This window comes from Akanthomyces muscarius, assembly GCF_028009165.1.
Source record: "Akanthomyces muscarius strain Ve6 chromosome Unknown contig_15, whole genome shotgun sequence".
Lineage (NCBI taxonomy): Eukaryota > Fungi > Ascomycota > Sordariomycetes > Hypocreales > Cordycipitaceae > Akanthomyces > Akanthomyces muscarius.
The window spans coordinates 158730-179464 of NW_026611615.1; the positions used below are offsets into that span (position 1 = coordinate 158730).

A 20735-nucleotide genomic window follows, 5' to 3' on the forward strand; every position below is an offset into this window, starting at 1 on the left:
ATTCTTGCAGACGGCGCGTTTTTGGTGGAAATGCATAGCAGCTCATAGAGCGCCGCCAGCTGGCAGCAAACGAAGCTGCGAAGGCGCACATCTCTGCACAGCTGCCCGCGGCAGCACTCGTTCAGTTTACCAAGCGCAGGGGCCGAAAAACGGAAATCTGCTGTGTGTGGTATTATGCAAGTTATGCAACAGCTGATTCTATTCATCTATCAAAATGGAAAAAGAAACTCCGTGGTAACTGATGCAAGTCAGTAGCAAGAAAACAAAAGAACTCCGGAACGCTATGCCATGTGAAGATCTAAAACAGTTGTTCCCGTGGAACAAGTTGTCACCACTTTATTCCATGTCCACTTCCGAGTCCTTGAAGGGGGCAAATCTCCTTTCCTGGAATCGATCCTCATCATAGCTCACGCAAGTGGTACCACCCTCAACAAAGATATCGGGGACCAGCATGTCATCGAGACGGCGTTTGGACTTTGGCGGCTCGGCCCTGCGCTGCGTAGCCTGCTGATCCGCCTCAACCGCTGCCTGCGCCAGCAGTAGCTCCTCCCACGTTTGCAGCATGCGTTTTGCACCCTCGTCAAAGTTGCAACTAAAGCGCCGTCTATGCAGGAACTGCGCCGCCTTGTGCATCGATGCTCCGTACACGGCCATGATGTACGCCGCGACGACGGCAGCGGATCTATCGTTACCGGAATCGCACGTCACCAGGATATGGCCGGTGCGCGGGACACCTGTCTCTGCTTGAGACCGATTGTGCAGGTTGATCATGTGGCTGTTGAGGTTGAAGGTGATTTCGGGGAGTTCACGGATTAGGTGCAGCGGGTTCTCGATGTCGACGTTTACGAAGGACGCTTCGATGTTGAATTCCTCGCAGGCCTTTGTCACGCTCAGCGACGGCATGTTGACCATCCTAGCGTCCCGCACAACCACAATCATGGAGATGTTGTTCTGCCTGAGGTACTCATGGTCGCGGATGCTGCTCGTAGGGCCGATGCTCATGTAGTCGAGCACGGGCTGAGGCCCACGCCGCTGCTCGTACATCCAGGATCCGGCTCCGTCGCTAGCCACCTGCGGCTGATCGCGGGTCAAGATGCGGAGCTCCTCGCGCGTAAGACGGAGCGCAGAGAGGTTCGCCACGCAGGGCCAAAGGGTGTAGGCATCCTGGCCGGCCTCGTGGCTCCCCATGGCGTGGGAGTGGAGGGTAATGTAGGGCGGGGACGGCGCGCGATCAGAGTAAGGGCCCGCCTGTGTCACGCTTCGATGAGGCTGAACGGACCAAGGGGTACAGAGCTTCGACTTGTCCATTTTCTGGTGAGCGTTGCGCCTTTGATGCGGAAAGCAAGCAAAGGGGCTCAACAACGGCGAACAGACGGCACGAGGCTTCAGCTTCCGCGCGCAGTGGGTAGCCGCCGCGGCTGCCTGTGAGTTGGCGTATGTGTGATGCTGCTGGGATGAATGAAAATTATTGGACAAGATGAAGGCGCAAGCTGGCGGTGCGCATGCTTATTTGCGAATGGATAAGTGAGAATGCTAATGGAGAGTTGAAGGCCGAGAACCAGGTTGCCGAGCGAAAGTGAAGAAGCGCCATACGCCTGTCAGTTGCAGCGGGCTGGCCGGCCGGGACTTTGGCTTGCCCCGCGCCAGGCAACAAACCCCCACCAAACCGGGTCGCCGAGTAGGTACCTGTCTAGGTAGGTAGGCAGGTAACGTTAGTCACTGATGATCGCAGTGACACAGCGCGACTATTTACAAAAACGCCGTGTACCATTGCCTGCATGATTGGAATGTTTTCCGTATTTCTACTGTACTCGCTTCTGAGTACACGTACCCATAATCACGATTCTCGGCATGTGGAGGATAGAATAAAACGGCACTAGCAACAAAGCATGTATCTTTTATAGCGTGTGCATTGTTCCGAGTATCGTATTCCCGCGTTTTATTTCCCTTCAGCCGGTCCATTGTTCCTCTATCTAGTTATAACGTTAGCAGTGGCTGACATGCAGTGGTCTCGTTCTTGTCACGCCCGCTAAGACACTTGGCTTCAAGTGTAAGCTCAGGCACGCGGAAATTGGAGGTCCAACCGCGGCAAAACTCGACATGCTCGAAAAGAGTATCCCGAAACCCGTAGCGTCGCCGCTGCGTCTCTTGCCTACGTAGCCTGGGATCTTTCAGTTGCGGCGCGAGGCTGTGGCGAGTTGGCAGCAGTTTGTTTTTATCGTAGTTGCTGTTGCTCTTGTTGTATCTTTCAACGTCTATGGGGGGGCTTTTGGCCAATTGACGAGCTTTCCGCTTCTAATTTGAGTTCTACAAATACATATCTTTACTTGAACAAGAGACAGCTAACGTAAAACAGCCGCTGGCAGCACTTAGACTCAGCGCTCCAGTGGAGTGCGTAGGTACGTACCCTGCATGCCTGTGCCTGTGCCAGGGTAGGCCCAACCCGCATTGCCTGAAGGGGCAACTGTTTGATGCCTACCCTGGCCGGCTTGACCCAATGACCCCTCACCGACATCTCCAACTCATCATCATTTCTGTTTACCCCTCTCCGTAGCCAACACACTCGGTTCTTAAATCATCAAAGTATTCTCACACTCATACTTCTCCAGTCAACATTAGACCAGCCCTCACCCGAGAAATCGCATCTGCCACCCCAACATGATAGCCATCGACAAGGCCTCATGGCACTCAGGCGCCGCCGACTTCCCCGCCGACCTCGACCCCCAGGCCGGCGGCACCCACATTGGCTTTCTCCTCACCTGGCTTATCAATTCAAACCTCATGTCGGATACGTTTGACTCGGCAGCCATTGCCGATGTGGAGGCCCGCCGCAAGACCGGCCGCGAAATCTTGTTTGACGTTTGCGACTACACACTCAAGAATGAGGACCTCAGCGAGGTCGGCAAGAAGTTTGTCGAGGACTACTACAACGCCGACGACAGAGACAAAAGCGGCAACAACTGGTACCTCGACAACTACGAACGCACCCTCGCGGATGATCTGCCGTCCATGTACCACGTCGAGGACAGCTGGGAAAACTACGACCTGATTGAGCCCGTCATCGACGCCGCCTATGATCACTGGAGGCTCAGCGACTAGGGAATGCCGTGCCTGTTGCCGCTTTCCCAGATGGCACCACTACGACGACCTGCTGGAGGCCGTCGTTAAATCCGCCTATGAGCACTGGAGGCTAGGCGACGAGGGATTATGTTGCCTCGTGTCGATTGCTCGCTGCGGCGACCCTGTTGCACCGGCACAAGCAGAGGCAGGCGGTAAGTCGACGCAAGGTTGGAATACAGGGCGAATGTGTTGTATTCGGACACGCAGACGTTCTACCACGAAGAGTACCCAGACTGCTGACGACAAGACGGAACGAATGATGAGCAGCTTCAAGATACCACGACACGCCGTCAACATGAAGATTTTAAAAGCAAGCGCATACAATAGAATAGCAACTCCGAACTAGCGGTTTTTTCTCGATAATCAAATCATACAAACACAAGATTTTCCTGAATAGCATGCACAAAGGGACTAGCTCGTACACCCACGCAACTATTGCACTATATTTTTTTTTTTTGACTCGATAATTAAATCGTTGAAATGAGACCTACTCTCGCATCTTTTCTAGATAATATACAAAAAGTGAATAGCTCGTGTCTAAATGCTTTTACATGTCGTGTTGTACATGCTGCTCCACTGCAGCGAGGCCACACCCCGTCTTCCATTAAAAATGCATGCCGATTTTTGGCTTTTATGATACAATGTTGCTGTACACTTTCTTTTTTCTTTCATCTCACGCAGCCACCTCGCCCCGTTGCTTGACTGCCTCGGGCGACGGGATATCCAAGACGACGCTGTCGCTGCCCGCCGACGACGACTCGTTGTCGGCCTCGGCCGCCACCTTTTCGCGCAGCCGGGCGGCCTTGGCCTGGCGGCGCTTCCGCTGCCGCAGCGACAGCAGCTGCTCGTCGGTGAAGTTGAGCTTCTCGAGCGAGTCAATCAGCTTGGCCTCGACGAGCGAGCGCACGTGGAACGCGAGCTCGATGCTGCGAAACATGCCCGTGAAGCGGTACGACAGCCAGATGTAGCCGTTGAGCGCCATGTGCAGCGACTCGAGCTTGTACAGGTAGTCGGTGGCCTCCTTGCCCGACAGCTGCGTGAGCTGCAGGTCGAGCACCTCGAGCGGGATCTCCTGGATCGAGAGCAGGTCGCCGGATTCGTTGTGCGCGACGACGCGCGCCATGGCCTTGAGCGCGGCGACGGCACCCTCGCTCGACAGCGAGATGGGCATGTGGCAGATGCTCTGCCGGTCGTAGATGGACAGCGGCAGGTCCTGTATGATGTCGGCAATCTCGAGCGCCGAGCTGCTGATGTTGAGGCGAAAGTGCGGGCTGACGCTCGCGGCGGCCTTGATGCGCATGAGGATAAAGGACAGCGGCGTGTCGGGCGGGAAGTACGAGGCGAAGCGCTCCACGACGCTCGGCGGCGGTTGAATGTACGCGTGCTTGATGTCCTCGACGTTTTGCTGAAAAGCCCTGGCGATGGAACGCACATCCTGCCTATCCATGGCGGTCACGTAGCCAATCTTTTGCTCCGTGCTCTTGCCCGGCTCGGCGGTGGTCTCGACGTCCTGCGCTGCCTGCTGAGCAGTGCGGTATCTACCGGCGCGACCGCCAATCTGCTTGAATTCGGGGACGCTCAGCATTCGGTGCTGGAAGCCATCGAACTTGTGCACGGATTCAAAAATGACACGCTTGATTTCGAGGTTGAGACCCATGCCAATGGCGTCACTAGCCACGACGAAATCGTAGTCGTTGTTCGGGTCGTTGAAGAGCGCTGCCTGCTGCACGCGCACTTCGGGCGGCAGCGTGCCGTAGATGATGGCGCATCGGCGGCCGGTTTCTTGCTCGACCTGGCGCTTGAGAGCGTGGAGAGACACGCGGCTAAAGGCGACAATCGCGTCGCCCTTTTCCAATCGGTCGTACTTGCCCTCCAGCGCCGTAGACATGGTCTTGAGCGGGCTGAGGCGCTCGTAGCGGTGCACGATGCACTCGTCGCCAATGGTGGCGCAGAGGCTCTCAATCAGGGACACGGTGCGCTCTTCGCCGCAGACATGGACCTCCTTGGCCTGCACGCCGAGGAAAGCAGTAGTCCACGCGCTGCCTCGGTCCGAATTCCCAATCATCTGAATCTCGTCAATGACGGCCACGTCGAATTTTCGATTGAGCGGCACCATTTCGACCGTGCAGCTGGAAAAGTACTGGTCCGTGTCCTCGGGGATGCGGACCTCCTCGCCGGTGATGAGGGCGCACGGCAGGTTCTTGGCGCGGAGCCGGTGGTAGACCTCTGCGGCGAGCAGCCTCAGCGGCCCCGCGTAGACGCCGCACTTGGACGCCTCGAGCGCCTTGAGGGCATTGTACGTCTTGCCCGAGTTTGTCGGGCCCACGTGGACGTGAATCTTGCGCTGCATGGCGCGTGTGGCGGGGAACCACTCGTGCGGGTAGCGCAGGTTCAGGATGTTGGTCTGGCTCTCCTCGACGCCCTTGGAGAAGCGCTGCTGCGTGACAAAGGACTGGAAGCAGTACTGTATCTCCTTTTGCAGGCCCTTGACGTCCTTTTGGATAAAGGCATCGCGCAGGTTCCAGAAGAGCGGGTTCTTGTCGCGCCGGGTAATGTTCTTCTCAGCCAGCGAAAAGGCCTCGTCGATGGCGTTCATAAACTCGGAGCCCTGCCGGCGCAGCTCATCCTCGCTGATGCCCCCCTGCGCAAATTGGGCCGAGTCGAGCTGTTGCTGCAGGACAAACTGCAGCCGGTGAAGCACCGTCGACCGGAACACTCCATGCTTTCCTTTGTATTTCTTGTCATTGTCTAATATCAGTCTTGAACGCGGATCGTGGCCGTGGCCGATTGAGTCGGCTCTTGGCTCGAGCTTTGGCTTTTTATAGAACGTTTGCCCGAATTTCTTATCTGGCGGCCGTTCGACTGCGACGCGATGTGGCCTCGATGCTTTTTGCTGCTGTTCGGCGCTGGTCGACAGCAGTCTCCTGCAGACTGGATTTTGGACGCTGCAGGCCCGTCTGCAAGCAACACGTATCATGGCCAGGGCGTCCTAAAGTATTTGATTCATTTCCGTCGCGTTGAGTGAGCTGAGTATCCGCAATCTGAGACGCTCGTTGCTGTAGCTTTCCCCTTTGTGAATATGATATACAAAAAACTGGACATTGAAATTTACACCAGACTTGCTGGGTGAGTGAGTCGGACGCAGCCCCTGTATGGCCGGATCAACGCCACGCCGACCCGCTTTTGGTGAGGCTGGCTTTCAGGAACGCAACAGAAGCGCCACAGCGTGAAAGCCACTGAGAACACGGTCGGCCGCTATAACGGCAGCCCTGTAGGTGCCCATCCGCTGTGGTGCGCGTTGAAAACACAGCAGCTTCAGAGCCTTCTGCTGCCTTGCGGCACGTGTTGCCCCATCGCTACAGTGCATGCGTCATTGGCGTCGCAACGCTCCCCCAACACCTACCTTGGTCTTCCTCATACCACCTGCATTCTATTGAACGTCCTTGCTTTCCGCCACAGCCATTCCGTTTGTCGCTCAAATTCAGCGCGCATAGTTGAAACCAAATCGCCGTCGCAGAAGCAATCCCGATCGCCCCAAGACACTGCTCCATCACCAGTCATGGCTTCCTCGTCGACACCAGCGACGCCGCTCCTCTAGTATGTACCCCCGGCTGCCCTCCTCCTACAAGGTTTCTCCAAGCTTCACACCCACGATAGCCCGCAATACTAACATGGCCCGCTCTTCTCCAGCTCCTGCATCGCTCACAAAACGACCATCCTCTCAGAATGCACAACCTCAGCCTCGTCGCAAACCTCGTCGCTCGCGTCCCTCATCCTCCCCAAGATTGAGCACACCAAGCCGCAAAAGCTCACCTACACGCACGGCAGCAACCAAATCCACTACATTGCCGAGGCGCCCTCGGAGCACCCCGACCACCCGGCCGCCGGCGGCCTCACCTTCCTCGTCATCGCCGACACGTCGCTCGGCCGGCGCGTGCCCTTTGGCTACCTCGTCGAGGTGCGCCGGCGCTTCTTCGCCGCCTTCCCCGAGACGAGCGACTTCTCCGACATGCCAAACTACGGCGCGGGGTCCTTCAACGGCAGCCTCAAGACGCTCATGGTCGAGTACGGCGCCACGAGCGGCGGCCAGAGCGACGCCATCGGCAACGCGCGCCGCGAGATTGACGACGTCCGCGGCATCATGACCAAGAACATTGAGAGCCTGCTCGAGCGCGGCGAGCGCCTGGACCTGCTGGTGGACAAGACGGACCGGCTGGGGGGCAGCGCGCGCGATTTCCGCGTGCGCAGTCGCGGGCTCAAGCGCCAGATGTGGTGGAAAAATGTCAAGCTCATGGCCCTGCTTGGCCTGGTGGTCTTGATCATTATCCTGGTCATTGTCATTTCTGTCAAGAATTAACGAGCTCTCTGTTGATTTCAGCCATGGAGAATTGTTGTCAAGAGGTGGTCTATTATCTGTACATTGCATGGAGAGTACGCCAGTGACAAGGTATTATCGGGGTCACGGCTCTTGAAATTGGCGTTTCTTTTTTCACTCATAACAAGCACTCGTTTTTCTTCTTCTTGCTCTGAAAATATTTCTTCTTCCCAATTGTTTCCTCGTCCCAGCTGGGACGCCCATGTCTCGGATATGTCCCATGCGCCGTCGTAGAAATATCAGCTGTCTCTTGCCACGATCAGGTACCCAACATGTGCCGAGCCGAATTTTGAATTCTCCTTGTCGATGGCTTGATGCAAAGACCATAAGATTATATACAGCAACGACCAGGCGCACGCTGCCAGTCAATTTCTACCGCCCACCCTCATTCATAACTTGGGCAGGTTCCCTGCATTGTCGGCTTGTCTCGTGCCGTCCTGGTAGATGTATCCCTGGGTCACCGGGCTATTCAACTGCTGCGGCGCTGCAGACACCGAGGACCGTCGCAGCCTGTCTGTGAAGAATGCAGGGTGCGTGGTAGATGCGCTGTAGGGAAAGTGCCGGCTCCAGGCCTGCTGCATCTGCGCCGCGGCGACGGGGCTGCCTGGTGGTGGCGCTGATTCGGCTGGCGCCATTTTGCTAGTGGTTGTGCGTGCCGGCGATGGTGAGGAGTTGCAAGTGCGCAAATGTAAAGGATCGCGAATGGTGAAGATTCGAGATGTTGTTTGCGGGGAAGCAGCCCAGATGTCGCGTGCGACGGTTTGTTGTAAGTCAGTGACGTGCGCGCGGTGACATCGACCGAGGTCCGTCTCGCCGCCCGCTTTTTAGCATCTACGTCGCCGATATGGTAGATCGACGCCTTAGTCAGCTGCGTGTACAGCAAGACGTTCGCCAGGAATACTATCCAGTTGCTCTGTACATTTTTTTTTTTTTGGAGGCTTGAATATTTGGCTTCACATCATAGCTACGCCTCATTAGTACTGAGTTTCCTTTTCGAATCTGTGTCCACAGGCACCATAATGTACGATGTTGCACTAACCGAAGTAGCCTATCCGGTTGGCGTTTTCCAGCTTACACGGACAATAAAAACAATATGAATCGTAAAATATTTCTTAATAAATCATTACACTCATGCTTGTTGACAATCTAGTCAACCTCTCTTCTCTACTTGTATTCGTTGTATATACATACATGAAACCATTTCCGTCCGCCACTTATCAGCCAATGTGGCGGCACTCAACACCGTACTGGTTGGTGCCGCAGCTGGTCATTTGCTCATTCCCATCGTAAATCTCGACAATGTTGCCACCATCCGCACCGACAGTCCCGCGGTTTCCTTTAGCCTGGGTGCTTGTAATGTCAATCGTGCCAAAGTCGGCCAGGTAGACGTGGTTGCCGCTGCTCGTGTCGGTAAACTGCTCGACGATCCACTCGGCATCAGTCAGGCACAGCTGCGCATTCATGTTGCTGAACGTCCGATAGTCATACTGGCCGCTGGTCAGGTTCTCCAGCAGCACCTTGCCGTTGCGGGTGCCGTAAGCCCAGACGCTCATGCGGATCGTGTCGCCGGCCCTGGCGCTGACGCCGCTGTACGTGTAGCTCGGTTTGGGCCACCACTCGTACCACGTCTCGACCGCGCCGTCGCCCCAGTTGGTGAAACCCGTCTGGATGATGGCATTGCCGCAGTTCTCGCCGTCGATGCCCACCCACGTCGCCGCGCCGGCGTTGCCCTGGTTGTACACCGACGGCACCACCGAGGTGCCCGTCACAAAGGTCCAGCCGCTGCCTTCCTGCACGGAGCCGGCCCAGGGCGAGACGGAGCCGGACTGGCGACTCCTAAGGCTGCCGCGGGGCAGAGAGCTGGTGAAGTTGGCAATCTAGTTGTTGACCATGGCAGGTCTGTCCTGCTCGTGGGCGAGCGGGCCGGCACTGGCGACCGCTAGGCTCGAAACAAGAGTGACAAGTGAAAGTCTCATATTTATAGACTCGTACAATACGTTTTATTGAGTAGTATTAAAGGACGATTGTGATGAAGCGGTAATCACTTAATGAGCGAGCGTTGCCTGTGGTTTACATAAGTCGTTGCTCGCCTAGCCAAGCCTCTACTACTCAAACTATTCGCTATAACATCCGCTCCCTCATTCATCTACCCAGACATCACATGGTCGTGGTCACGATAAGGCTTGCCACTTACATAATAGTTTAAATCGCATATCCCTAACACGTGGTTCTCTGACTAGCGTTGCACTGTTTCCCCAGATCATGCAGATTTTGGCGCCGCTTCGAATTACAGCTGCCGTCGAACTTTACCTAATAGTGAAGATTCACCCACGAATCAAAAACGACGCGTATATCAAAAACGGCAGCTCGACGGGTAGGTCGGCAAGCCACAGCCCGCTCACAACGTGTGAAGCCAGAATTTGAGGCTTCGTGGTCGACACTCGCCGCGTCGTCGGCCTCGTCTTAGTCTGGCGTAGACCTGCTCCGGCACTGGGCTTTCTACTCAGCCCCGCCAGTGGATAACCGCCAGTGAACAAGCTAATGGGCGACCTTCCCATTCTAGATTGGCTAGTTTTGGTTCGGTATTCTATCAGTAAGAACTTGGGAGACTTTGTGAAAATAGCGCCAGCCTCGGGCCGTAGTCAGGACAGGCTAGTGCTCCCGCAGTGCGGAATCAATGGAAATGCTCCGCGGCATCGGCTTGAGCTGGGGCATTATAGTATCTACACGTTGCGAATAACGCGCAGATGACAACTCACGAGCTAGGAGCCAACTATCCTAAAGAAGAAAGTCCGCACACGCCACATGTGTTAATGTTTGTGCTGCTTCACTGATCATTTCAATGTAAGCAGCGGCTCTATTGGCAGCTTGCGGCTCATCAACCACGGTTGTGCAGCTATACATGACAGCGCCAAGCTTCCTACGCTTACGAGCCGGATCAGCAGCCATCTGGACAACTGTCGTCTGTCTATCAGGAGTAGCTCCGTAAGAGATATGTGTAAATATTATCAATCTCGCATTTTTTGCCGATTTCGGCCTAATTATACTCCCCACTAATATCAATGGTCTTCTCTCACTACTTTTACAAGCGCGGGTAGTAACGTTAGTGCATGGCCAGAGAGATTCTAGCCATGGCAGGTCTCTGCGCGCGTGGGAATTCTTGGATATTTCTTTTTAGTCGGTAAAGGTATGCCATACGAGCTATAACCGGAGATGCATCCATTGTAGAAGCAATTTGTAGACGCGAATCTCGCGCTCCACCGTACAGGCGTCTACATAGAGGTTGCCCGTCGAAGGGTCGTGATGGTAAGCGGGGAAAGAGCATTTGCTGCCATGACACAGCTCACAGTGATCGCAAACCGCCAATAACTCCAAAATCTGTGAGTATGGCTTGGCAATATAGCAACCGCAATAATGGGTCTTTCAAATTCATTTATCTATTTGATGTTCTAAGTTCTTCATAGGAAAAAGGCCCTATGTATAGTGCCTTGGCCATCGCTTGTTATCAGGACCTCATCGCTGAACGACTTAGTGTCCTTAATGAGTCTGCCGCGCGAAATAGCAAGTATACTTGCTCTCATCTAGACTAGATGAGATACAGGCTGAAGCCAGAATGGGAATTTCACGCGGCTCTCATAGTTGTATTGGGTGCGGCACGAAGCCATACTACCGATAGGCGGCTCTAGCCTGGCAACCCGGCCGGTGAGCTCCAGAAATTCCCGGTTGCAGGCTGGCGAAGGACGTAACAACGAAAAGTACCACAGCAATCGTCATGCTAACCAGCTCTCGTATTTGGGTCGCCTTGCTGCAGGCTCTCTGCATGCGATGCCGCTGTGCGACTTGACAGGCCTATCAGTGCCGCGAGCACTGCGGGCCAAAGCTGGTTGAGCAAGAGCTGAGGTGAGCTGCATCACCTTCGTGCAGGTCATACCAAGATTACTCTGGATTTTGAGCATCATCTGCCCGCATTTGCTGCAGGTTTGGTTGGCAGACAATGCATCATAACGGGGTCACAAGGTCCACCCAAAGGCAGCCTGATCAGTATATATATGGGAGAGCGCCGCCTACCAAGCCTTTGCTACACTTTCTCTGCATACTCATCACGAGCACTCAAAAAATGAAGCAACAGAGAAGCAGCTGCTACAGCATGGCGACTCCAGAACCCAAAATATCGGCTCGGCCGGCGCCGAAAGTGATATTACCAGCGTCGGACAATATTGTGTTGGTGCGGGCCATCGACACAGAGAGCAAGCTGGTCTGCAACGCCGATGCTTTTGTCCAACCCACCATTACGGGCCACGAGAAGCTGAATTTCACGACAATGTGCTTCCTCATCGAGCACGAGGCCGAATCCGGTGGCACAGAGTATATCTTGTTCGATTGCGGTCTTCGAAAGGACTTTTGGAATACGACGCCCGACATTCAACGCAAAATCGGTTCCTTTGTGCCCGGGATGGATGTGCGCCGTGGCGTGGATGAGATTCTTGTTGACCAAGGTTTCGACCTATCCGATCTTAGTAAGTTCTTCACACGAGCCAAAAGGATCGATTTCTTCTATACTGTCTTTCCTTTCCCGCGTGGCTCATGTTAGACAGAGGCAATGGTTTGGAGCCACTGGCACTGGGACCACATTGGCGACGGATCCAAGTATCCGTCCTCGACAGATATTGTGGTAGGGCCAGGATTTACAGAGAATTTTGTGCCAGGATGGCCGGAGGACCCGAACGGACGAGTTCCGTCTAGCTCACTCAAGTATGCGCCAGCTCGGACAGTCCATGGTATGCACTAACACGCGAGATAGGGGTCATCGCATTCATGAACCAGATTTTCCGCTCGAAGTTGGAGGGTTCCCCGCCCATGATTATTTTGGCGATGGATCGTTCTACTTGCTAGATGTACCTGGTGTAAGTCTACATCCATCTGTTCTTACGTTTTTGCTAACTTCGATGAGCACGCCGTCGGGCACATTTCTGCACTGGCACGCACCACTCCAGACAGCTTCATCTTCATGGGCGGCGATTGCTCTCACTACGCCGGCATGCTCCGCCCAACCGAATACGTTCCCATGCCAGCAACAATCCCTCCCGGTCAGCTAGATGCCTACTATCCGCCCATGTGTCCCTGCTCCCTGTTCACAGCACTTCACCCTACGGTTGGCCGCACTGCTACCAACGGAAACGGCGGCGAACACACCAAGTCCTCGTCCGACGAAGCGCGATCAAGGCCGTTCTATGACGTCTCGCGCAAGCCGCATGGGGCATACGAGTTTGGCGATCTCGCGCAGGAGAGCGTGGACAAGGTCAAGATTTTGGATGCCCAGAAAAATATCTTCGTCTGCCTGGCGCACGACCGCGCCCTGATGGAGGTTCTGCCACTGTACAATAGGAATGTCGACGCAGTGATCAATGACTGGAATAACTGTGGTTACAAGGAAAAGACACGATGGGGGTTCTTGAATGAGCTTCCTAGAGATCGGAAACCAGGTCGGCCCCTTTTGACTGAGGGCTTGTGGCGGAACGGGAACAAGGTCGTCTGGAAGGACGGAGAAGGCTTGGTAGAGCTGACCTCATAATTGGGCATAAATAATATTTGTCTCTATTTGTTCTTACTACAATGTTCATTTCCCGTCCGTTCCGACTGTTTTCCAGCATATTTCCACCTTTGCATCGCAAAGCTGTATCCTTGGCGCACCAAGACTGCCATTGGAAAGTCTGCGCAGCAAGCAGATCAATCTAGTTTCCGGCCGCTCTGTCGCTCGAGTGAGCAACAATTGGCCCAATCGAAATTCCCAAATCCTCATAAAACGCTTCTGCGTTGGGCTCTCTCCCAAGAAACTCCCTCAAACCATCCATCTCATCTCGGGTATTGCCCCTTTCAATCACGGCGTGTCGATATCGACGTCCCTGCTTTGTGCTCATCGGATCCTCTTTAAACGCCGAGTAGAACATGTCGGCAGAGTATACTTGAGAGTACAGATATCCGTAAACGCTCGACTCCATGCCGCCCATCCAATGAGAAAAGTTGGCGTATGCGTGTCCCCAGTCCCTAGGTGTACTAGATTAGCTTCCTGATTATTATGCATCAGTTTTCAACTTACAATCGTTTTGTCTCTATTTCTAGCCCGGGGATAAGGCCGAGGAAGGCTCCCAATCCGTTAAAAATGACGGCCGGGTTGAGCATCGCTGCCTCTTCGGGGCTCTTGGGCATATGGCACATCAGGTCGAACTTGGCCGTGCGCAGCTCTCGCAGTGTATCCAACGCCCCAGTGGTATTCTTTGACGCGATCAAGCTCTGCAGCAAGTCATCCGGCATCTGCGCCTTTGTCTCCCAGTGCTGCGAGAGCGATTGTAGCACGCTCGGCGTCCAGCACCAGTGCTCGAGCATTTGCGATGGCACCTCCACAAAGTCGCGGGGGCCTGCCGTGCCGTGCATCTTGCAGTAGCGCGTCTTGCTGGTTATATTATGCAAGGCGTGGCCCAGTTCGTGGAAGAGATTGACGACCTCGTGGTGCTTGAGCAGCGAGGGCCTGCCGGGTGTCGGGAAGCTGTAATTGCAGATGAGCGCGGCAGAGGGAAAGTGTCGCGTTCCGTCGTTGAGTGTGAAACCAGGCTGCAGGTTGTACTGCTGCTGGTGGTTGTATTTGCCCTGGCGCGGATGAAGATCCATGTAAAGGTAGCCTAGGAACGTACTGCCGCCAGTTTCGTCTTCCCAGGCGCTGTACACGATATTGTCCTCGTGCCATTTGGCATCTTCAGCGCTGCCAGTTAGGCTCAGTCTCGCTAGATCGCCATCATCCAACTTGACGAATACCAGACCCATGACTGTTTCAAAGATTCTGAGCATGCCGTCCACGGTCTCGCCAAGAGGAAAATACTCAGCAATCCTGAGCTGGTCCACATTGTGGCTTTCCTCCAGCAGTATGCGCTTGTAGTATGTTCTGTCCCATACATAGAACTCGTCATCATCAGGTATTCCGTGCTTCTTGCAGTGCTCAGCCTTGAGTCCTTTGAGCTTATCGAGTTCCTTTTGCGCGCCGGGCACGAGTCTGGCATGTAGATCATCCAAAAAGCCCTGGACGACTTTCGGGCTCTTAGCCATGCTACCGTCAAGTTTCCGCTCGGCATGGTTTTCAAACCCCAAAAGTCTTGCGGCTTCATCTCGTAGACGAAGTGTTTCTTTGAACACTGCAGCATTTTGCGCAAGCTGTCTTCATCAGTACACGGTCTATATGCCAGTGAAGTGAGAATTTGGCACCTTGTTGTCGTTGGCGAGAAACACACGTTTGCGTGTCTCGGGATTTGTCGCATGTTCAATAGTGGGATGAACATGTGGGTATTTGAACGTAAGCCGGAGCATTCCTTCATTCTCGCCAGACCCTTCCCTTCTGGAGGTTCGAAACAACTTCATCCGGCACACCAAGTAGTTCTTCTGGCGTAAGCCACAAACAACCGTCCTCTTCATTGAGATTTTTTCTGTACTCTGCCTGCAGAGACTGGAGTCGTGCATTAATCTGGGAAAATCTTCCGCGATCGGACCCTGGGGGGATCGTGAGTCCGCATGCGATGTACTGCTGGCGTAGCCTCCGAATTAAACGTATCTGCTCCTCATCAAGCCCAAGGGTCTGCCTCTTGTCGTACAGCGCTTTTACAAGATTAAATATGTCTTGGCGCAGTATAACACTGTCATCGAATTTGTCGATAATGTCGTCGGCTTTTCTAGAATACTCTCGCATTTCAGGATCAGGGGACACTTTCCTGTAAAAGCTAATTAGTCTCGTCTTGATGGTGTTCCGGTCATAGTTACGAGCTATGGCTTCAGCAACCTCGGCGAATGTGGCATTTTCTGGGGTAAATGCGCTCGAAATCTCATCCAATAACGCCTTTGTTTTTCTATTCACGGCCTCGGCTTCTCGAATGAGCGAATCCTTGTCTCTGGTGAACACCGGGGGAGCTTGTGGTGGCTCCCGGTACGCGGATCTGATGCCATGTTCCATTGCGATTTGTATAGTCGGCGTGTTCATGCAGCTCGTGTATTTTGATCCCTATCTTTTTTGGGCAAGACTCAGCAAGATACAGGTCAAATTTAAAGAAGCGGTGCAAGATGTCGAGCCAACGAATGCGGGGAAGCCTGTCCCGCGGGGTACGAATCCTTCGTTGGCCCAAGGCAGTACATTACTGACTGGGACGCCCTGTGCTGATCAAGTTTCTGCAGCTATCAGAAAGGCGCGTCTTAAAGTAGAGTAGTGTAGGGCGCATGGGACTAGAATATCGCATGCTTTCTTCAATTTTTCCTATTCAATTTTTCCTATTCTGAAATAGCGAGGCCACAAAAGTTCGATGTTGCGAGCATGTAGTATTGCTTGGTATCAACTCTCCTAACATTCCAGATAACAAGCTGCGATGGCTAAATCCGGCTTTCAGGCCCAACAGAAAGTTGACTGGCACGTTGGGCTGATCGCTGAAGCATTAGTTGAAAGTTTTGAGGCTATCATTTGGTGTGTCTGCAGGCGCATTGAGACGCCTATCACCGTGGTAGTTGTGCGTAGTAAGCCACGCTGATGAGACCTTGTGGGAAGGGCTCTACTACTGTAGGAGCGTTGATTAGATATCGCCCAGTTCTGTTTATTTTCTTTTCTGATGTCAGTCAAAAAACTTGGTCCAACGTTTAGAATACCGGGGGTCACGTCGCGACTTACGGCCAAAACGCATTTGAAATCCAGCCGGGAGACATCAGTCTGCGTAAGTCCACAGTGTGCGCATATTGGACCTACCATTTATAACACTGATCCTTAAAAAAATGGAGTAAGATTTTATCTGATACTTCTATTTATAATGCATTCTATAACAATTTATCCGATATGCTCAATGCTTTCAGTGGAGTACCATTCATACCCTAGAGGCGGTACTGAGGCATGAGGGTGTTTGCGGTGTAGAGCAACACTTTATCTCGAGCACAAACAGCAAAAGAGGAATCTGTGGACAAAGCAGTCATACGAGCAAGATCTGACATGTAGAGGAATATAAAGCTCGACAGGGAGGGTAGTGGCGCTCAGCTAAAAAACACAGCTCGGACATTAGTCTTTACCCCCGGTTTATTGTTCACAACATCCCTAGTCGTCAAAAGAGTATAATGAACGATTCTCTCCGGGATCTCGCGAGGCGCAAGCACTCTGGTGACGCGGTGCATGTTGCAGACAAACTTATCCTTGACACATTTCGAGCCTTCTCCGCAATCGTCCCGAGCGGCCTCGTCCCTCCACGCAATCTCCTCCAAGTCAATGATTTGATCGGCGACAAACTCCATGACGGGATTTCCCGAAATGTTGGACAGCCGACCTTGTGCGACAGTGAGGGAGTGTCGCAGAAGCGTGATGGCATCACGCCGAAGGACTGGTCGCCGGCATGCCTTGGCGATGAAGGTGAGCGCTTTGTAGAGCGACGGTGTGAACTGCGTGTCAAACTCTGCCCTGCGCGTTGCCTTGTTTTCTTTTCCGAGTGCCTCCTCGAGAGCAAGAAAAGCTTTAGTGAATTCGGCATCACAGGCATCATAGCAAGTTTCGTCCCAGAGTTGCTCGGTCTGGTCGAGATCCAGCTTAAACAGGATGTTTGCCAGTATAGAGCGTACGTTGAATATGTAGACATGTAAGGAGATGGGCGGATTGGTGTACCTCAAGGTTCTATATCGTCTCTCCCATCTCTCAAAGTGCCGACGAAGCACTGTGCGGCCGGCAGAAGCGACCATGATATCCCTCTTAGTCGGTCGAAAGGGCAGATTATCCAATGTTGCCCGTAGGCTGGTCCATATCATCTCAAACTCCACGTATGCTTGGATAATGGAGCCCAGTGGTCGTTCCTGAAACCATATAATGGCCTCGAGCCAGGTTTGGCTGGGGGGCTCGGAAGAAATAAACAAGGCCCCTTGCCTCAATGTGCTGGATTTAAGAAAATGATGCAGCAGCTGCATTGACAAATTCGACATCGACGAAGACTCGGTGCATTCCCAGAATTTCCAGTGTCGAATCAGGCGACGGGTTTTCTCATGGAGAGCCATGTTAGCGACTGTATCTCCGTTGAACAAGGCATAAATCCCATAAAGAACATTTGCCAGCATGACGATGGTTTTGTTCTTGGGCGTGATCGAAGGCGCTTGTGTTATCTCGAGGATATGCTTCATCGACATCGAATATTGTCGTGTGCTCTCTTTAGCCGACCCGTCGTTAGTGACCCTATGCGACATTGACAAACTGGCGATAGCATTGCTACCATGCCAGATTGCCTCGACATTGTGCATCACCTGCGGCAACGCATAGCGCCAGAGTTCTCCATTGAATTCATCGGAGAGAAATGTAATAACATTTCCGAGGAAGTGCCTGCTCAGCGACAGCTCCTGTGCTGTTCCAATCACTGGCGCTGGGTATAACGAGCGGCGTACGGCCGATGCCGGCGGCGGGGGTCGGGGATATGCACATTCTTTCTGAGCGTTGATGCACTTTCGGCACGCTGGTTTTGTCTCGTCGCATTTGACGCGTCGTTTCCTTTGCTCCTTAGTTAGCTGCAAGATAGACTCCGGGGTTGCGAAGTCTAATCCCACTGGGTTTAGGCCAGTCGCATACCTGCACGTGAGGCAACCCGTTTTGACCCTGGGGGCCCATAACTTTTTGCGATTGTCTAAAGGGTGCCATTCAACCACATCTTCGGCTCCAGTTGCTGGGAAAGATGAGGAATTAGGCCCGGGGCGCAGCGGAGGATCCTTCGTATATCCGGCCATTATAGCGTTGAGCGGGTATAGTTGGGTAGAATGGGAATGGCGAGGCCCCGGTGCCTCTTTTGCTCGATGCTGCGTGCGGCTGAGTGCTGACAGCGATGATCGCCGCGCCATATCCCAACGACTAACAAGGTGACCGCCCTAGAATTTAGGGCTGTGACACTGGGCTACCAGTAAGACCCCATCAATATATCGGTCATTTCCGTGTCCTACATGTCCATTGGAAAGGTACGAGGATCCAGGCCACAACTTCTGGCGGTCAATTTCTCGCAGAGCAAAGCTCGCCGAACTTGGCGTAGCAGCAGACAGTCCTGCATGATTACATCATTCAACGATGTCTTCTAAATACATTAGGGTCGAAATGGGGGCCATGCGATGCGATGCAAATGCGCGGGGCGGCCGTTGAGCTAAATCTGCGAAACATGCAGGAAGCATCTCAGGGTGATTAACGCGGTCGATCTCGAACAATGTGATTGGTGCGTGTATTGGCGTTGGAAGAGCTCTTGCATTTTTTTTTTTTCAGAAGTCAATTTCATTCTGTAAATTTTTTTGGAAAAAGTTCGACCCCGAGTCCTCGTCATGTTTCCCAAAGTTCCTCCACATAGGTCGGTCGGGGCGGTCGCAGCAGCAACGCAATGTTTACGGCCAGGTGATGCTAGCCTAGCAATTCTCTATTCCAACAAAGTACGGTTTCGTCTTTGCAAAGGCGAAGCATGGCTATACAAAAAGACAAAGCCTCTACAGTAACTACAAGCTGAGTAGCTCCTTTGGGAGCTTTTTTGAATTAAGTTCAGTAAGACGTCGAATTCTAGGTACCAAATTCTCTTCTGGTCGTAAAGTAAAGGAAGTCTCGAGACTGAGACCTCCGCTTGGTTCTCTGACGGCTCGCGCGGCTCGGGTGGCTATGGAGGGCGGTGTCTGCCAGATACCTGCAGGACCGCCTGATGCACCCGGGCCCTACATTCTACTATTTGCGGATTACCGAAGCTGTGTTAGGAAATGATCATGAAGAACTTCTCGTCAGCTCGCGAATGCAGCATTGACTATTGTCGCAACATGGGGTGACACTACTAACAGCACTCGCTAGCGAGTTTACTTGCCCTTTTGTTGCCCGCCGATCGGCCACTATCGCGACCGCTTTCTCCACCCACAACAGTCCTACAGCAGTATAGGGCAAAGATCGTTTCAGCAGACTTCTGTCATGGATAAAACCATTCTGAGGCGTATGTGTAAGGGGTCAGCGTGATATGTTTCGTTTTGGCTCATAGGCGCCCGTCTTCAAGGGCTGCTGGCTGGAGCCGGTTGCCGTTTAGCTGGATTGCTAACTGATCGGTTTGTCTTCCTGGCTAGTTGTTAGTTACACCTGCGCAATCAGGGTACTTACATTGGTAGCTACCGCTGGCTCTGCTAGAAATACTGGTTGGTTCGCGGGCTGGCTCGCTGGCTGATCGACTGGCTGGGTAGTGTCAGCTACGCTAGAATTACTGGTTAGCTGGCCGGTGGGCCGGCTTACTAGCTGGCTAGCTGGTTGTCTCACTGATGCTAGCTGTACTGGAATTCCTGCTTGCTGGCTAACTACTGTTCGTTCCATTAGAAGTGATGGTTGGTTGGCTGGCAGCTGGCTAGCTGGCTGGCTAGCTGGCTAGGCGGTTGGTTGGCTGGCCAGGCGAGTATTCACTAAGTTAGTTGCCGATTAGTTGACTGGCTGGCGCTGGCTACGCTGAAATCATCAATTAGTTAGGAAGCTTCTTTCGACAGACAGTGATGGGCACCGTGCTAGAACTACCTAATTAGATGCGAGAGAGGCGTTGGAGGTGCGTGGGAAAAATATCGATGCTATCAACACACTTTGTAATTTATCATGTTATTGCTACTATTAGTAGCACATTATCATCTGGCACTACACGCTGAGGTGTGTAGTGATTTTTCAGCGTAATTGAGGTGGTCTCTCCCAACTGCTGTATATCCTCGCGCTCGTAGGCAACAGTGGTGGCGGCGACGCTGCACATCAAGGCACAATGCAGGTCCATGGCTCAAACCCTTCTCTTTTTGAGCTTTCTGACTAAAGAAGCGAGTGTATTCGGCAAATCGAGCTGACGGATCGCGTGTTAGAGCCTCCTGGGCCTATTCTCGACGCAAGCTGGGCGGAGTGTACGATTTGGCGCAGCGACTGGGCCACCTGTGCTGGCCCGCGTCTACTGCGAATCTCTGGACGCTGTTCAATTACATGGAAAGTTGCAACATCCTCCGCTCGTGTCATTGCCAAAATATGAGGCTTGAGAGATTTTCTGGCACCAATTGCACCTAGGCTCGCAGCATCTGCACCTCCTCCGGGCTGTCAATGACATGCGATGAGCAGCGATGAGCGGCCTGCTACTGCTTTCTTAGGTTGGTGACTTTAGTACAGAATTTCTCAATGTCTTTCACAAAGCTTTTTCAGCGCGTTGGCATGGCCAAACTTTTGACCGCAATGGTC

General features: G+C 53.3%; 8 protein-coding genes across 8 annotated transcripts; 3 read left to right on the forward strand and 5 right to left on the reverse strand.

The window, feature by feature from the left end:
- Positions 1-336: 336 nt before the first annotated feature.
- Positions 337-1308, reverse strand: LMH87_007782 (uncharacterized protein; the record flags this gene model as incomplete). Its single annotated transcript, XM_056199441.1, has 1 exon — positions 337-1308. The coding sequence occupies one exon, from the start codon at positions 1306-1308 to the stop codon at positions 337-339; it is 972 nt and encodes a 323-aa protein (XP_056057648.1).
- A 1350-nt stretch (positions 1309-2658) lies between these two features.
- Positions 2659-3099, forward strand: LMH87_007783 (uncharacterized protein; the record flags this gene model as incomplete). Its single annotated transcript, XM_056199454.1, has 1 exon — positions 2659-3099. One exon carries the CDS (start codon positions 2659-2661, stop codon positions 3097-3099), a length of 441 nt encoding a protein of 146 aa, XP_056057649.1.
- A 694-nt stretch (positions 3100-3793) lies between these two features.
- LMH87_007784 (uncharacterized protein) lies at positions 3794-6097 on the reverse strand (the record flags this gene model as incomplete). The annotated part of the gene is made up of 1 exon (XM_056199466.1): positions 3794-6097. One exon carries the CDS (start codon positions 6095-6097, stop codon positions 3794-3796), a length of 2304 nt encoding a protein of 767 aa, XP_056057650.1.
- Positions 6098-6679: 582 nt separating this feature from the next.
- Positions 6680-7477, forward strand: LMH87_007785 (uncharacterized protein; the record flags this gene model as incomplete). Its single annotated transcript, XM_056199479.1, has 2 exons — positions 6680-6717; positions 6811-7477. 2 exons carry the CDS (start codon positions 6680-6682, stop codon positions 7475-7477), a joined length of 705 nt encoding a protein of 234 aa, XP_056057651.1.
- A 1235-nt stretch (positions 7478-8712) lies between these two features.
- On the reverse strand, positions 8713-10053 carry LMH87_007786 (uncharacterized protein; the record flags this gene model as incomplete). The annotated part of the gene is made up of 2 exons (XM_056199492.1): positions 8713-9355; positions 9824-10053. 2 exons carry the CDS (start codon positions 10051-10053, stop codon positions 8713-8715), a joined length of 873 nt encoding a protein of 290 aa, XP_056057652.1.
- A 1589-nt stretch (positions 10054-11642) lies between these two features.
- On the forward strand, positions 11643-13067 carry LMH87_007787 (uncharacterized protein; the record flags this gene model as incomplete). The annotated part of the gene is made up of 4 exons (XM_056199504.1): positions 11643-12012; positions 12091-12247; positions 12297-12399; positions 12447-13067. The coding sequence occupies 4 exons, from the start codon at positions 11643-11645 to the stop codon at positions 13065-13067; spliced, it is 1251 nt and encodes a 416-aa protein (XP_056057653.1).
- Positions 13068-13227: 160 nt separating this feature from the next.
- On the reverse strand, positions 13228-15488 carry LMH87_007788 (uncharacterized protein; the record flags this gene model as incomplete). Its single annotated transcript, XM_056199515.1, has 5 exons — positions 13228-13540; positions 13593-14698; positions 14750-14879; positions 15144-15249; positions 15299-15488. 5 exons carry the CDS (start codon positions 15486-15488, stop codon positions 13228-13230), a joined length of 1845 nt encoding a protein of 614 aa, XP_056057654.1.
- A 530-nt stretch (positions 15489-16018) lies between these two features.
- On the reverse strand, positions 16019-18262 carry LMH87_007789 (uncharacterized protein; the record flags this gene model as incomplete). Its single annotated transcript, XM_056199527.1, has 4 exons — positions 16019-16123; positions 16191-16229; positions 16580-18029; positions 18108-18262. 4 exons carry the CDS (start codon positions 18260-18262, stop codon positions 16019-16021), a joined length of 1749 nt encoding a protein of 582 aa, XP_056057655.1.
- Between the last annotated feature and the right edge of the window lie 2473 nt (positions 18263-20735).